Raw genomic sequence first — 18,704 nt, forward strand, 5'->3', positions numbered from 1 at the left:
GTCTTTGGGAATAGAGCACGAAATTGACTTTCACTTTTGGAAGGACTTCTACTGACCATTGCAATGGGGGGTTTAAATAAAAGTTACTTGAGTGTAGAATAATCCATAGGAAAATTGGAATACATTTTCAACTACAATTACGTAGAAATGTTCAAATTTGGAGTACTTCTCTCCAACATAGCATAATCGGTCGCAGCAGAGCGGGCCGGGCTCAGCTAGTCTTATATATAAAATTCAATTTGTGTTTGCTTGTTTATCGTTTTGTTTGTTTGTTCCGTATATACTCAAAAACGGTTGAACCGATCACCTTGAAATTTTCACAGATTGTGTAGGTTGGTCTGGAAGGAAACAAAAGCTATATAATTTTTTGATATCGGAAGGCGGGCGGACCCACCCCCTACCCCAAATGTTCTACCCAAAAATAAAAGTGGACCGATCGGGACAATATGGGATTCAAATGAAAGGTATTCAATATTAGAGTACGAATTTTGTAATAAAAGTTGGGTCTAAGTACCTGAAGGGCCGCCCCAGCCCCAAACCCTTTAAAATAGGTTTATTTGACGATCATGACAATAGGGGATTCCAATGAAAGATAATCGGAATAGGCTTTATTATTTATTGATAACGGAAGGGGGCGGACCCTCCACTGTTACCCCAAAAACACCACCCAAAATCTAAGGACAATATAGGTATCAAATGAAAAGTATGCTGGAGTAGATAACGAATCTGGCATACAAATTCATGTCGAACTACAGAGGGTCACCCCACCCCGACAAAAACGTACAAAATGGGAACATTAAAGGCTGAAAAACGGTATAACCGATTTTCTCGAAATTTTCGCTTATTGTGTAGGTTGGACTGAAAGGAAACATAGGCTATATAATTTTTCGGTATCGGAAGGGGGACGGACCCTCCCCCTTATGCCAAAAACACAACCCAAAATCAAAAGGGACGGATCGGGACAATATAGGTATCAAATGAATGGTATTGGAGTAGAAAACGAATATGCTATTAAAGTTTGTATCTAAATACCCATCGGGCCGCCTCAACCCCAAAACTCCCCCAAACAGCCATATTAGACATTCATTTTAATATGGGGTTCAAATGAAAGGTATTTGAGAGTAGGTTTCGAATCTGTCATACAAAATCAGGGGTCAGTATAGGGGTTTACGCCAACCCTCAAAAACGCCATTGGACCCATTATGACTATATGATACTTGGCTGAACCGATTTTTTTTTAACATTTTCATAGATTCTGTACGTTTATCTGGAAGGAAACTTAGACTATATAGTTTTTAGATATCGGGTGGAGGCGGACCACTCCATAACCCCAAAAACGCCACCCATATCAGAAAGTGGTCCGAGGGCACAATAAGGGTATCAAATAAAAGGTATTGGAGACCAGAAAACGAATATGGTTTTAAAATTTGGATCCAAGTACCCAGCGCCCCCTCCCCAACCCCAAAACTCCTCTATACAGTTATATTCCAAGCTCATGTCAATATGGGACTCAAATAAAAAGTAAATACCCCCAAATGGGCATATTAGCCGACCATGGCTATATGGGACTCAAATGAAATGTATTAGGGAGTAGATTACGAATATGACATTAAAATTTGCGTTCAAGTCTTGGTGGCGCTTATCCATCTAAAGATATGTCAAATGGGTTATTTCACCCATTATGACAATATGGGACTCAAATGAAAGGTATTTATGAGTACAAAACGAATTTGATATCCAATTTTGGAGCCAAGTATTCTGGGGTTCGCTCTAAAGCACCCCCTAAACTGAACTTCATTTCCGTTGCGAATAAAGAACTAATTTGATATCCATATTTCAGTCGAAATGTTTAAGGTGCCATCCCTTCCCTAATGAGAACATTACCCGAAGTAAGAACATTACCACCAGCAATCCAGAAGGAGCAAATTCTCACACATCAATGAGTGTTTTCCGATTCAAGTTTAAACTCAATGAAAGGGGACCTTTTTATAGCCGAGTCCGAACGGCGTCCTGCAGTGCGACATCTCTTTGGGGAATATGTTTTAAATGACACTGCATGGCATTGTACCTCGCAAATGTCGCCAACATTAAGAGGGGATAAACACCGCTTTGTCCGATGTTTTCGCCAGGATTCGAACGCGATCAGCGTCATAGCCTACAATGGCACGAATTCGAAGTGGCATTCAGGGCGAAGTGTCCCCACCCTAAAAAGATATTAGAGAGTTAAAGAAGTCGCAGCGGAGCGGGCCCAGTTCGGCTTGTTAAAAAATAAAATGGACTGCTTCATCAAAGAGTTGTAAAATGGTTGTACCTAAGTGCAAACTAAAGGCTCTATCACACTACATGTTCTTGTCTTATGACATGCCACTTTTAATGTATCATTGGTATTTCATTATGTGTGTCAAAATTGCCAATTTACTTACGATTCATCATTTTTGCTATCACACTAGTATGTTATTTTGTATGACATAACCTAAAAAATTTGAGCAAAAGCTGATTTTTTGTATAGCTACAAATTGTTTAAGTTGTGACAAAAATCATAAAGTTGTGAAAACAATTTAATTTGGGGTTGCTTTCATTCAACTGACAACAAAAAAACAGTTTTCTTTATGTTTTTTGTCGAAAGGAATAAAGCACTGCTCTAACAGTGCTATTTTGAAAAGTGATTTTCAGGCGGATCTGCATATATTATGAGGCGATGAGATGGAACATATACCCTAGAATGCAACAACCTTATTGGATATTTAAAAGCGGCTTTACGTAATTGGATTACAACGGATACGTTCACTATAGTCAAATTTTAAAATGGATTATTTATAACTATCCGGCTGTCGACACGAAGTCATAGCCGAGTTTTTGATTTTTCTTACACACATATGACTTGAAATACATTAAATAAAGATTGTACTGCTACTACTTCAAGGCAATGTAGGTTGTTAGGAATTATAAATGGGCCAAGTCGGTTTATGTTTTGACAAAGTGCCCACATAAATCGATCTAGCTTTTTAGCTTCTTGAGCCCCGGTGGGCGCAATTCTTATCCGATTTGCCAAAAATTTTGCATTTCGGTTTATTTTATGACCTCCAATGTTCTTATCAAGTAAAGCCTGAATCGGTCCACAACCTTGTATAGCTCCCATATAAGCCGATCTCCCGATTGTACTTCTTGAGCTCCAGGAGGGTGCAACCCTTATCCGATTTGGCTGAAGTTTTGTATAATGATTTTGCTATGGCCTCCAACTATGTATGGTCTATGTCAAGTATGCCAAGCCTATAAACCGATCATATGGTTTTACTTCTTTAGCATATACCGGAAGCAATTCCCAAATAAATTTACAAAATATTACATTCAGTTTGTTGTTTCGATTAAGTTAGGTTTTAGTGGCAGTGCTATCAGACTCACTTAGATGTTTTCGTTCATAATGATACCACAGGAAAAGGAAGATGCCTTCTAGTTCCCACCATTGAATCGTCCAGATAACTTTAAAAGTTCTCAAAGAAATGAGAAGCTAAGCGGAACTCCTTCTGACTGCCAGTACGGGACACACACACTGCAGATGTTCTATAGTATCTTCTTCCTCGACGTCCTTACAGCTTCTGCAGAAATCGTTACTTGCAACCTTCAGACTGTTAGCATGTTCTTCGATTGCTTTACAATTCCCTGGGATATCTCTGTGGCTCGGCACCCAGAAAAGGTGAACTGTACCGCTATCTCTTTGAGGGATCTGCGACAGTTGAGGATGGTTTTTGAATTCAGAAATATATCCTCCGGAGATTTAATGGCTGCCTGGCTGTCAGAGAAGATATTTATGCCAATCGTCGTTATGACATTATATCTTAGCCATTCCACCACTTCCTTAATTGCGAGGATCACCGCTTGACACACACTGCAGTAACCGGGTAAACTTTTTGATATGACCAGTCCTTGCACTTCAGAGTACCCCCAAAGCCCACCTGGTCGTCTAGTATAGAAGTTTATGTAACTTTTTCCTTAAGGTACGGAAATAACAGAAGTCATTGGTGCCAAGTCAGGGCTGTGCGGCATATTACCCATCAATTCGACGTTTTACCAGTCAAAAAGAATTGTCGTGGTGAATAAAGTTTCGTCTTCTCTTGTTAGTTTTTTGAATTTCTTACAGTACTTCACGAGTTTAAATGTGATTAGAAAACGAATTTGATATCCAATTTTGGGGCCATGTGCTTGGGAGACGGCTCATCGTGTAAACTCTTCTAAACCAATGCCAATATGGGGTTTAAATAAATGGTATATGAAAGAAGAGCACGATGCTAATATTTTTTCAAGGCCAAGTGTCTGGGGGACTACCTCATCCCCGAGAACACCCCTAAATCAGATATCATGAGAATATCGGGCTGGAATAAAGTATTTTAAGAATGGAGTACACTCTACATCCAAACTTAAATTCGTAGACCAATAAAGACCACATGGGATTCAGATAAAGGCACTTATATTGTTAAACAGTTAGTCAAGCGATATACTATTTTCGTAGCATGGTATTTACTAAAAGCTCTTTAATTGTCGTAAATAAATATTCCAAGGAAAATTTTGCTCCATATAAAATAAAAGAAGTCGCTGCGGAGCGGGCCCGGGTCAGCTAGTATATATATAAAAATTGGATCAAAACTGAGACGTATATGCGCTTAGGTAGTCAAGTCAGTAGATTAATTTATATGTATTTACTATCCGAACCGGGCCCGTTCCGCTGCACCTTCTTAAACTCTCTAATATCATATCGTGCCATTGTAGCTTATGAACCTGAAGGTGTTCGAATCCTGGCGAGAACATCGGACAAAGCGGTGTTTATCCCCTCTTAATGTTGGCGACATTTGAGAGGAACAATGCCATTCCTGGTCATTTAAAAAATTTTCCCCAAAGAGGTGTCGCAATGCGGGACGCCATTCGGACTTGGCTATAAAAAATTATCCCCTATCATTGAGTTTAAACTTGGATCGGAAAGCACTTATTGATGTGTAAGAATTTGCCCCTTCTCGGTTCCTGGTGGTAATATTCTTCCTAGGGTCATTTTCTCATAGGGGAGGGATGGCACATCAGACATTTCGAATATCAATATGGATATCAAATTCGTGCTGCACTTCCAAGTCCCTTTAATTGGAGCCCCATATTGCCATGTCCGGTATATATGAATTGTTTGGAGGGTGTTTTGGAGCTGGGGCGGACCTCTGCACTTTGCACTGAAAAAAAGATATCAAATTCGTTCTTTATTCTTAACGGAAATGATGTTCAGTTTTGGGGCTGCTTTAGGGCGTATCCCAAAACACTTGGCTCCAAATTGGATATCAAATTCGCTTTATACTCTTATATACCTTTCATTTGAGTCCCATATTGTCATAATGGGTCACATAACCCATTTGACGTATCTTTAGAGGGAAAGAACCACCTAGCCTTGAACGCAAATTTCAATGTCATATTAGTAATCTACTCCTAAATACCTTTCATTTGAGTTCCATATAGCCATGGTCGGCTAATATGCCCATTTGGGGGTATTTGGCCGATATATAAAAATTATAAAGCCTATGTTTCCTTCCAGACAAATGTACACAATCTATGAAAATTTTAAGAAAATCGGTTCAGCCAAGTATCATATAGTCACAATGGGTCTAATGGCGTTTTTGAGGGGTTGCGTGATCCCCTATACTTCAATCTGATTTTGTATGCCAGATTCGAAATCTTATTAAAATGAACGTCCAATATGTCTGCTTGGGGGAGTTTTGGGGTTGGGACGGCCCGATTGGTACAAATTTGGATACCATATTTGTATTCTAATATCCAATACCTTTCATTTGATACCTATATTGTCCCGATGGGTCCACTTTTTTGTTGTATTTTTGGCGTACGGGGAGCGTCCGTCCCCCTTCCGATAGCGAAAAATTATATAGCCTATGATTCCTTCCAGATCAACCTTTACAATTTACAAAAATTTATAGAAAATCGGGTCTGCCGTTTTTCAGTCTATACGGAACAAACGAACCGAGTCCCATATATCCATGATTGGTTAATGTGCCCATTTTTGGCATTTTTGTGGAGGTGGGGTTACCCCCTATACCTCGACATGAATTTGTATGCCAGATTCGTTATCTACTCCCGCATACTTTCATTTGATACCCATATTGTCCTTTTCGGTCCACTTTTGATTTTGGGTGGAGTGTTTGGGGTTACGGTGGAGGGTCCGCCCCCTTCCGTTAACAATAAATTATAAATACTATTCCTACTTCCTGACCATATTCGTAATCTACTCCCGAATACCTTTTATTTGAGTCCCATATTGTCATGATCGTCAAATAAACCTATTTTAAGGGGTTTGGGCAGACGGCCCTCAGGTACTTGGACTGAACTTTTATTTGAAATTCGTACTCCACTCTTGAATACCTTTCATTTGAATCCTATATTGATCCGATCGGTCCAGTTTTATTTTTGGGTAGTACTTTGTGGTAAGGGGGCGGGTCGGCCCCCTCCCGATATCAAAAAATTATGTAGCCTATGTTTCCTTCCAGACCATTGAAAATTTCAAAATTATCGGTTTAGCCGTTTTTGAGTCTATACGGAACAAACCGACAAACAAACAAACACAAATTGAATTTTATATATACGATTTAAGGAGGTGCAATTTGGTGTGGGCCCTGAAGGGGCATAAAAGTACTTTACGTACAAAATTTCAAACAAATCGAATGAAAGGCTTTCAGTGCCCCCATTTAATATGATTGTTACATCAAAAGGACAGAGTGGGCCTGGGGGTTTAGATTGAGAAACCAGGGACTAAGATCTGTTTTACACTGCCTAACCATAATACAGTCCTGCAGGCGGAGATCCGGGCGATAACGGAATGCTTGAGGTGGTGTGGTGCTAACGCGAGGACGAGTGTAATCATCTTTACCGACAGTAAAATTGCCATAACGGCATCGTTTGGGTGGCGGTCCATAACGGAATAAGGGGAAATGAAACTGCAGACGATTTGGCGGTGAAGGCCAGGGAACTGCCGTCAATAAACTTGGTTAACCCGAAGCCTTTCGGGTCGACGCAGTCCGAGTTAAGGGAATGGGCGACGAATGCGCATGAAACATTGTGGAACAGCGAAACGGTCGGTAGGACGGCGAAAATCCTATGGGGGGATCCAGATCGTGTGAAGACGAGGCTATTACTGAAAGGAAGCAAGAAGGAGGTCAGTATAGCTATTGGTATCATAGTGGGACACATAGAACTATGAGCTCACTTATGTAAAATCGGTGCGACAAGAGATAGCATGTGTATGGCATGCGGGGAAGATGATGAGACGTTGGAGCATTTCCTTTGTCATTGCCCGGCTTTCGCGTCCAACAGAGGTACTTAGGTGGAGACACAATATCAGACATGAACCAACTTAGGGGAGTGGTATTGAAAACAATTAAGGATTTTGTAAGTAGCACGGAATACCTAACTTAAAATTTTCTTGTAGGAGGTGACTTTATAGTTTTTAGAGCGCACAACAACCTAACCTAGCCTAACCTACATGCAAATTTCAACCAATATGGCCCGGTCCCCAACGACCTACATCAATAAGAAGTAACTTTTCAAATGTTCCAGCGGATACATTCATTTTTATACCCACCACTGAAGGATGGGGGTATATTCATTTTGTCATTCCGTTTGCAACACATCGAAATATCCATTTCCGACCCTATAAACTATATATATTCTTTATCAGCGTAAAAATGTAAGACGATCTAGCCATGTCCGTCTGCCCGTTGAAACCCCGCTACAGTCTTTAAAAACAGAGATATTGAGCTGAAACCTTGCACATATTCTTTTTGTGTCCATAAGCAGGTTAAGTTCGAAGATGGGCTATATCGGACTATAGACCAATAAAAAAAATGTATAGGCCAATAAAAACCACATTCATTATCCGATTTTGCTGAAATTTGGGACAGCCCCGATCGGTCCAGATTTGGATATAGGTGCCATATAGACCGAACTCTCGATTTAAGGTTTTAAGCCCATAAAAGGCGCTTTTATTGTCTGATGTCGTCGAAATTTGGGACAGTGAGTTAATTTAAGCCCCTCGGCCTAGATCGATCAAAATTTGCATATAGCTGCCGTATAAACCGATCTCTCGATTTAAAATTTTTTCCCCCAAATCGCTCCAGATTTGGATATAGCTGCCATATAGTCCGATATCTCGATTGAAAGTCTTGGCCCCATAAAAGGCGCATTTATAATCCGATTTCACTGAAATTCGACACAGTGTCTAATGTTAGGCTTTTCGACATCCGCGTCGTATATGGTTCAGATCGGTTTATTTTTAGATATAGCTACTAAAAAGATCAATATTTTGTTATACACAATAGAACAATGACTTGATCTTTTTAGTATTTGGTCCAAATCGCTACATATTTCGATATAGCTGCTATGGGGCATAAGGTATGCATTTTTCACCGAATATTCACGAAAGGTGGTTTACATATATACCCGAGGTGGTGGGTATCTAAAGTTCGGCCCGGCCGAACTTAACGCCTTTTTACTTGTTACAAATACTGATAGCATTACTTGTGAAAACAGTAGTGTGCATTACGCAAACAGGTGCATGGACAAACAGATAATACTTGAATGCTTCGAATTTACAAAATTGATTGCATAAAAAAATTTACCTCGTATTTATACTTCCGATTTGTTCAATATTTGCGTTGGCTCCAAAAGTCGGGATTTTTCCAATAGTCGGGATAGCCACAGAAAGTTGAGATAATCCCGACCATATGGCAATCCTAGTCCCAATACCAGCCTTCATTGTTGCAAATAGGAGGCCCAGGCAATTCCGCGAGGACGTCGGTGTATAGAGATGACAGTCCATTTACTATCCCACTCCACAATATCTATCCCTTGTCGACGTCTATGACATTAGCAAAGGCTCTATAACCCATATTATAGTTGTTCGCTTTTGTTCTTTTGAATATGGGAAGCCATCTAGGTGACCGCCGCCTTTTCGGTGACTTCGGAGCCGTTTCTGAATTTAGACGTGTAGTCTTTGGGGTAGCCTGTGCAGCTAATTTCCGAGCCCAATCACGGAACCCTCTCACCTTATCGATGAGAGTTTTAGAATCATTCGCACCAAGCCTCTCGCTAAACCTATGATCGATGCGCCTTGATTATTCCAACCACTTAAAGATCGTATTGGTATGCGAGGATAGGCCGACGGCCTAGGCAAATTATAAGCATGAGAAGATAGAATAGGTTCGGCCTTGTCCGTAAGACTTGAACCAGGTATTTTCGTCCCCAGCACCAGCTGACCAGTCGTCTGTCGGCTAGTAGAGTCTAGGGCAGCCGCTCCTCTAGTAGAAATATCAGTAGTAGGCAACATGCTACGACCTGATACCATCACTGCAGCTATTGGCAGTTTGGAGTCCATTCTAAGCCCACTCCCGAGCTCCAAATCTGGCGCTTTATTGAAAACACAGATCATCAACCGCCTAATGGATATCACTATCGCAGCTTTTCTTGAATGATTTAAAATAAAAATGTCTGCTCCACTCAACGGTTCAAACAAGGCTTTGTTGCTTGGTCCTTTTTATACCCACCACCATAGGATGGGGGTAAACTAATCTAGTCATTCCGTTTGTAACATCTCGAAATATTGATCTGCGACACCATAAAGTATATATATTCTGGATCCTCTCGACAATCTGATTCGGTCTAGCCGTATCCGTCCGTCCGTCTGTCGAAACCACGATAGCGGTCGAACGTGTAAAGCTACCCGCTTGAAATTTTGCACAGATACTTAGGTCGTTGGGGATTGCAAATGGGTCATATCGGTTCAGATTTGGATATAGCTCCCATATAAACCGATCTTCCGATTTGATTTCTTGAGCCCCTGGAAGCCTCAATTTTCATCCGATTTGGCTTAAATTTTGCACATAGTGTTCTCTTATGGCTTCCAACAACTGTACCAAGTAAGGTCTAAATCGATCTCTAACCTGATATAGCTTTCATGTAAACCGATTTACCGATTTGACTTCTTGAGCCCCTAAAAGCTGCAATTTTTTTCCGATTTGGCTGAAATTTTGCATGTGTTGTTCTGTTATGATTTTCAACAACTGTGTCAAATATGGTTCAAATGGGACTATTACCTGATATAGCTCCAATATAAACCGATCTCCGGATTTGACTTCTTGAGGCCCTGGAAGCCGCAACTTTCATTCGAATTGTTGAAATTTTGCACATATTATTCTGCTATGACCTTCAAAAATTGTATTAAGTACGGTCTAAATTGGTCTATAACCTGGCATGGCTCCTATATAAACCGATCATCCGATTTGCCTTATTGAGCCCCTGGAAGCCTCAATTTTCATCCGATTTGGCTTAAATTTTGCACATGACGTTCTCTTATGCCTTTTAACAACTGTAACTAGTAAAGTCAAAATTGGTTTATAACCTGGTATATAAATACCTACAATAACAAATTAAATCAAATCATGAATAAAGCTAGAAACGAATATCTGAGCAAAGAATTCATAAAAACCGACATAACATCCGCGGAACTTGGTCATTAATCAATGAATCAAAACTTTAAAAATGAAAATCTTAAACAAGTAACCGAAAATTTTGCTATCAAGTTCAAAGAAAACGTTGTGAATATTTTACATGACTGTGGCATCAAAACCTGGTCTAGTAGAGAAACTAGGATACCAAACTCAATTTACATAGAACCAACAACGGAATTGGAAATATTGAACATACTTAGCAAACTAAACATGAAAAAGAAGCAGGAGCCGATGGAATCAAACAAAAAGACCTAAAAGCAAACTCAAAACTCTTAGCTCCTGCAATAACTAATATCGTAAATTCAAGCATAGCATAGTGTTCAGTGCCAAAATGTTAAAAAACTGCACTTATTAGACCAATATACAAAAATGGAATTAAAAACGATTAAAACAATTATCGACCAATTTCTATTTTACCCACAATAGAAAAAATATTGGAAGAAATTATAGTAAGAAGGCTTAGAGGATTTCTTTCTAAATATAAAACAAGTAAAAGCGTGCTAAGTTCGGCCGGGCCGAATCTTATATACCCTCCACCATGGATCGCATTTGTCGAGTTCTTTTCCCGGCATCTCTTTTTAGGCAAAAAAAGGATATAAGAAACGATTTGCTCTGCTAATAGAGCGATATTAAGATATGGTCCGGTTTGGACCACAATTAAATTATATGTTGGAGACCTGTGTAAAATGTCAGCCAATTCGAATAAGAATTGCGCTCTTTGTGAGCTCAAAAAGTAAAATAGAGAGATCGATTTATATGGGAGCTGTATCGGGCTATGGACCGATTCAGTCCATAATAAACACGTATGTTAATGGTCATGAAAGAATCCGTCGTACAAAATTTCAGGCAAATCGGATAATAATTGCGACCTCTAGAGGCTCAAGAAGTCAAGATCCCAGATCGGTTTATATGGCAGCTATATCAGGTTATGAACCGACTTGTACTTTATTTGACATAGTTGTTGAAAGTAACAATAAAAAACGTCTTGCGAAATTTCAGCCAAATCGGATAGGAATTGCGCCCTCTAGAAGGTCAAGAAGTCAAGTCCCTAGATCTGTTTATATGACAGCTATATCAGGTTATGCACCGATTTGAACCATATTTGGCACAGTTGTTGGATATCATAACAAAATACTACGTGCCAAAATTCATTCAAATTGGATAAAAATTGCGCTCTCTAGAGGCTCAAGAAGTCAAGACCCAAGATCGGTTTATATGGCAGCTAAATCAGGTTATGGATTGATTTGAATCATACTTAACACAGTTGTTGGATATAATAACGAAACACGTCGTGCAAAATTTCGTTTTAATCGGATAAGAATTGCGCTCTCTAGAGGCTCAAGATGTCAAGACCCAAGATCGGTTTATATGGCAGCTATATCAGGCTATAAACCGATTTGAACCATACTCGGCACAGTTGTTGGATATCATAACAAAACACGTCGTGCAAAATTTCATCCCAATCGGATAAGAATTGCGCACTCTAGAGGCTCAAGAAGTCAAGACCCAAGATCGGTTTATATGGCAGCTATATCAGGTTATGGACCGATTTGAATCACACTTAACACAGTTGTTGGATATAGTAACGAAACACGTCGTGCAAAATTTCGTTTTAATCGGATAAGAATTGCGCTCTCTAGAGGCTCAAGAAGTCAAGACCCAAGATCGGTTTATATGGCAGCTATATCAGGTTATAAACCGATTTGAACCATACTCGGCACAGTTATTGGATATCATAACAAAACACGTCGTGCAAAATTTCATCCCAATCGGATAAGAATTGCGCACTCTAGAGGCTCAAGAAGTCAAGACCCAAGATCGGTTTGTATGGCAGCTATATCAAAACATGGACCGATATGACCCATTTACAATACCAACCGACCTACACTAATAAGAAGTATTTGTGCAAAATTTCAAGCGGCTAGCTTTACTCCTTCGGAAGTTAGCGTGCTTTCAACAGACAGACGGACGGACGGACAGACGGACGGACATGGCTAGATCGACATAAAATTTCACGACGATCAAGAATATATATACTTTATAGGGTCTCAGACGAATATTTCGAGTAGTTACAATCAGAATGACGAAATTAGTATACCCCCCATCTTATGGTGGAGGGTATAATAAATAAACGTCAATACGGATTCCAGAAAAGTAAAAACATAAACTAATTACTTGGTAATTTTTCAAAACACATAAACAAATGTCAAGATAAAAGAACGCATTGCTTAGTTCTTTTTATTGACTTCAGCAAAGCGTTTGACACTCTATGCCATAAAAATATTATACGAATTCTTGACAGAAATGGAATTCGAGGACAGAGTCTGGAATGGATAAAAGGTTACCTGGATTGCAGAACCTATAAAGTAAAGGTTAAAAATAGCTTAAGCCAAGAGGTATGCTTAACGTATGGGGTTCCTCAAGGATCAAAACTGGGACCTATATTGTTCCTGATATACGCCAATGAAATGCTGAATCAATTGAATTCCAGCGAGAATTTCGCCTATGCCGATGACACTGCCATTGGCTCATGAGAAGCTTGAATCAGCAATTAATATAATCCAATCGGAGTTAAATGTCATACAATCTAGATGGTGCCATGACAATGTACTGGTTATTAATGCAGCGAAAACTAAACTGATGCACATTAAATTACCCAGTGTGCCAAGCTGTGAGATATATATAAAATTTCATAACTATGATTGTCTGCACAAAAACAAGTCAATTTCAGCACTCCTCGATGACAACTGTGATACTCTCATAGAATCTGTTAACACGTACAAGTACCTGGAAGCCATGGTAGACAATAATTTCAGCTGGAAAACACATTCAAAATTTAAACAAGTAGTTACGCAATGCAGGATATGCCATTTTCCATCTTGGCAACTATGCTCCCCTAGATGTGACAAAACAAGCCTTGGGGAATCGTACATCCCACATGGAATCACTGCTTTTGGAAATACATCGCATTTCAAAATAATACAGAAAACACAAAACAGGCTACTTAAAATATTAATACAAACCAAATCGGTACACTCACAACCGTAGATTATCTTGCGAACGCCAACCTTTATAACTCTATAAATCAATGAGAATTCGCAAAAACACATAACATCTTGACTGTAAAAAATATATACAAAACCACCATAATAAATGAATTCTACGACGACTCATCCCTATTGCCAATAAATCATCAATACAACACAAGAAGACGCGCAGAAGGAAGATACAATATACCCAGATTCAACAATAAATATGGAAAAAACCCAATAGATATACAATTGCCTTCTATATTAAACCAAATGGGTCTATAACCTTATATAGCTCCCATATGAACAGATCTCCCGATTTGACTTCTTGAGCCCATGTCTGATTTGGCTGAAATGCGGTGTGCTCTTACGGCTTTCAACAACTGTGTCAAGTACGGTTCAAACCGGTCTACAACTTGGTATAGCACCCTTATAAACCAATCTCTCGATGCTTGTTCGGTTCCTGGAAGCTTTAATATTTGCTGGTTTGACAGAAGTTTGGTATGTAATAGAATGAAAGTAAATTAAGTTTTTATAAATTTTGTGCAGAATCCATGGTGGTGGGTTCCCAATATTCGGCCAGGCCGAGCTTAGCACGCTCTTACTTGTTTTTTTTGTTTTATTTTACCGGAGCAGATTTTGAGATTAGACACAGCTCCGCGTCCGCTCCGGGTTCAAAAAAGTTTGCTCTCGCTCCGGCAAAAATAAGCCTGCTTCACTCCAAGTCGCTGGTTGTGACTTCCAACATCTGCGCCAAGTATGACCCGAATCCCCCGTAGCCATAGCCCCTATATAAACCGATTCCCCGATCTGACTTTGTGATACGAAAGAACCATAATCTATTCCCGATTATGCGGTATGCATGGTGGGGTTTACCCAAGATTAGGACCGGCAACCCTTGTGTTGCCAAATGACAGCTCTATCGTAAAGCTTAACATTTTTGAGGTTGTACGTATTCAGAACGTTTTGACATTCGAGAGCTATTTGTGTTGTTTGCAGTAACTTAAAAATTTCATCTCGCCCAAAAAATGGAAGTAAATCGTAAACATTTTCGGCGATTATTTTTACAACTTTCGACGTGGATTAACTCAACAACAGTGCTTCGATGAACTTAAGTAAAATTTTGGCGACGTAGTTCACTCCAAGACGAAAGCGTTGTAAAAGTTTTTGCAAGTAAAACGCTTTCCTCGACGACTACCACAATCGTATCGCCCGATTTTGCCTTTACTTACTGGTTTATATATGTATGTAGATGTCCTTCATTTACAATCGGAGTATATTAAATACTAGCTGGACAGAGCCCGCTCCGATGCGCCTTTTTTAACTCTCTTATATCTTTTTAGGGTGGGGACACTTCGCCCAGAATTGAATATCGTGCTACTGTAGCCTATGTCCGCCTATGACACTGAGCGCCTGCGATCGTATCCTGACGGAACTTCGGACAAAATTTAAAGTGTTGGTTATCCCCTCTTAATGCTTGCAACATTCGCTAGGTAACATGCCATGCATGGTCATGTAAAAAATTCTCCCCAAAGAGGTGTCGCACTGCTGCACTCCGTTCAGGTCTCTTATCGATGATAAACTCAACTTGAATCGGAAAGCACTCATTGTTGTGTGAGAAGTTTGTCCCTGCTCGGTTCCTGGGCAAATTTTTACTCAACTCCCAAATGTCTTTCTTTTGAGGCCCATATTACCGTATTGGTAAATATTTCGGGTTTAGGGTGTATTTCGGGGGTGGTCACTTGATCATAAAAGTAAATATAAGATTCGTGCTCTACTTTCAGAAACATTTCATATGAGTCCCATAATGGCATGATCGATAAATAAGTTGTGTTTGACGGTGGGGTGGACCCCAGGGTCTTTGTCCCGAAAATCAATAAATTTCCACCCCAAATAGCTTTTATATAATAGGGAGGTATTTTGAGGTGGGACGGCTCCCCAAACACATGGCTCTATATTGTCGTGATTGGTCTATATATCCCTTTGGCGGGTTTTGGGCGGCACCCGTCCCCAACAATAGAAATCATGTTTTTTTTTTGGTGACTGTTAGAGTGCAAAAATTACGAATGAATCGCATTAATAATATCCGAGATATGGTATTTTTGAAATTAGAGTAATAAGAAGTGCTTTTTTAGGGGAGACATTTCCACTCAAATATGGATATCAAATTCGTGTCCACTCCCAAATCGATTTACTTTGAGCCCCATATTGTCATGGTCGGTAAGTATGAACCGTTTGTAGGTGTTTTTGGGCTGGGCGGCCACCGACACTTTGCCCTGAAAATAGATATCAAATTCGTTCTTTACTCGCAAATACTGTGGATTTGAACTCCATATTGCTGTAGTCGGAAATAAAGTTTAGTTTAAGGGGTGACCCTAACATATTGCCATAATGTTAGGGTCAATTAACCTATTCGACATATTTTTAATCTACTCCCAAATATCTTTCATTTGAATCCCATATAGCCATGGTCAGATGATATGCCTATTTGGGGGTGGGGCGACCTCCCTTGGACGTAATTTTTATACCATATTTGTAATCTACTGCCGGTTACTTTTCATTTGAGTCGCATATTGATAGGAACGTCGAATATATCTGTTTAGATATAGCCTATGTTTCCTTCCAGACCAACCTACACAATCTGTGAAAATTTCAAGATAATCGGTTCAGCCGTTTTTGAGTCTATACAGAACAAACAAACAAACCGGCAAACAAACACAAATTCATTTTTATATACACATAACAAGTAAAAGCGTGCTAAGTTCGGTCGGGCCGAATCTTATATACCCTCCACCATTGGTCGCATTTGTCGATTTTTTTTTCCAGCATCTCTTCTTAGGCTATAAGAAAAGATTTGCTCTGCTATTAGAGCGATATCAAGATATGGTCCGGTTTTGACCACAATTAAATTATATGTTGGATACCTGTGTAAAATGTCAGCCAATTGGAATAAGAATTCCGCCCTTTGGGGGCTCAAGAAGTAAAATAGAGGGATTGATTTATATGGGAGCTGTATCAGGCTATAGACCGATTCAGACCATAATAAACACGTATGTTGATGGTCAAGAGAGGATCCGTCGTACAAAATTTCGAAATTAGTATACCCCCCATCCTATGGTGGAGGGTATAAAAGGAAGAGATATTAGAATAAAATATGGCCTATGGTAAACTAAAGACATGATAGAAATTATATGCATGTACGACAATAGTTGGATGCAATTTTTTCCGGATTTTAATAAAGTTCGAAGAAGTAATTAGTGACATTTAAGCAATATGTTTGCATAAAATTTTATGGAAATAAAGGACCGACACAAACAATAAGCTGTTGAAATCATAAAACTTGTTTGAGAGCAAAAATGAGCGCAAATGAAAAAATTTCATTAAAATACTGAAGCTGGTTTGCCAAAACTTTCGCTATAAAACTAAGTTATTCGCAAAGACAACCACACTTTGAAGGCTTTGAAAGATTAGGATCGGCCTATAAATAGTTGGCAAGCAGTACAAAATTTAGCTCTGACTTTATTACCTAATGTCACCGCCGATGGGTTAGTTCCTGCAACTGAAGAATTTTGGCAATTTTTAAATTTGAAATAATGTGTGGTGGTTCGCATCCTATGGTGGTGGATATAAAAGAACAAACAGAAAGTCCTTGAACCAAAAAAGTGACTTGTGCAAAATTTTATGACAATCAGACAACAAATGTGACGCACACCTTGATTACAAGAATACATGGATAGACAGACGGACATAGCTAAATCGAATCAGGAAGTGATTCTAAGCCGATCGGTATTCTTTTCAGTGGGTCTAGCTCTTCTCCTTCTTAGCGTTGCAAACAAATTATAATACCCTGTACCACAAATGTATTACATCTCATTCATTTACCCATATACCGAGAAGTTTTCATGGAAAGACTAATGGCAGTTTCATTGGCTGACAAAACGCCGTGCTTTAGGTCTTATATTCTAGAAGATGAGTGTGCAGGCGTATAATCTCTCTTGTTACATCAACTTTCATTAGTATTTAAGAGAAGGGCAACTGTTTCCGCCGGATACAGATAAATAATTAGTACGTTGAAATTTAATGAATAAAAATTGGTAATATCTTGAAACAATACACGATTTGATTTCTTCAAAATAATTTACATTTTTAGTTGAGCCCAGTTGCACTCAGGAACTTGTTCTTGGTAACTGCGAAAATAGTAATAATAATAATAATATTTTTTGTTACTTACTGTGATTAAATGTGTTCTGGAAGTTGTCAGTAGTGGGCTAGTAGACATATGATGAAGACTTGCGTTCGGTGTTTGAAAAGCCCGTACGGCAGGCATGTTGTTACTTGGATAGACGTGATATGGAGAGCCTCCGGTACCATGAAGTGACTAGGGAGAAAGAAATTTCAAGAAATATTTTTTGAGATTAAAAACTAGTAAATATGAAGTCGAGAGCCTACGACTAAATTTGTTTCTGAAAATTACATAACAAAATTTAGAACAACAGTGTTTCTTGGCTGAAATGGGAAAGCGGATATGACCGATATGATATGTTTAGCAAACATATGACTGCACTATTTTAACACTAGTAGAAACCGTGGCAAGTACTCAATACCTGTCTGTATGATGTTATCCACTTTTTCTTTACTGAACATATAAAATCCAAATGTATAATATCCAAATCTGAACTGATTTTGATGAAATTTGGCAAAAACTTGGATAATAAAACATTCCAATTTCGAGCAGATCGATTGAAAATTGTAGTTAATACAACCTTCCTTACAAGGAATAAAAAAATACAATGGAATATTTTTGCGACAAACCAGTCTGCTCTATTGCAGAAGTACTATCTATACCTAGAGAATTTCAATGTGTGCGACAATTCGACAAATCAACACAGTCGTGTGAATTGGTTAATAATATTTTATGCGATAAAAATATGCATCCTAAATTCATTCATATGTGCGAAAAGAAAAAGCAATTAATTCTATCGCTTTGATGCATTCATTATGGCTTAAATTTTGACACTGTTTGCTAACTCCTAGTAGATTATTTTGCTTCTATCATAGCAAAATGTTTACAATTTTAGACCAGCAGGCTACTTGCTAAAAAATCTGTTGTTTGCTGAAAATGTCAGCTGCT

At 39.0% G+C, this 18,704-nt stretch overlaps 1 protein-coding gene across 3 annotated transcripts in view; it reads right to left on the reverse strand.

The window, feature by feature from the left end:
* Nucleotides 1-18,704, reverse strand: part of LOC106094207 (uncharacterized) — a 201,285-nt gene that overhangs the window by 138,992 nt on the left and 43,589 nt on the right. For all 3 annotated transcript variants that reach the window (XM_059364956.1, XM_059364957.1, XM_059364958.1), the window contains one exon: nt 17,805-17,951. In XM_059364956.1, the coding sequence (XP_059220939.1) occupies nt 17,805-17,951 (147 nt within the window). The remainder of the gene's footprint in view (nt 1-17,804; nt 17,952-18,704) is intronic.

This window comes from Stomoxys calcitrans, chromosome 3, assembly GCF_963082655.1.
Source record: "Stomoxys calcitrans chromosome 3, idStoCalc2.1, whole genome shotgun sequence".
Taxonomy (NCBI): domain Eukaryota; kingdom Metazoa; phylum Arthropoda; class Insecta; order Diptera; family Muscidae; genus Stomoxys; species Stomoxys calcitrans.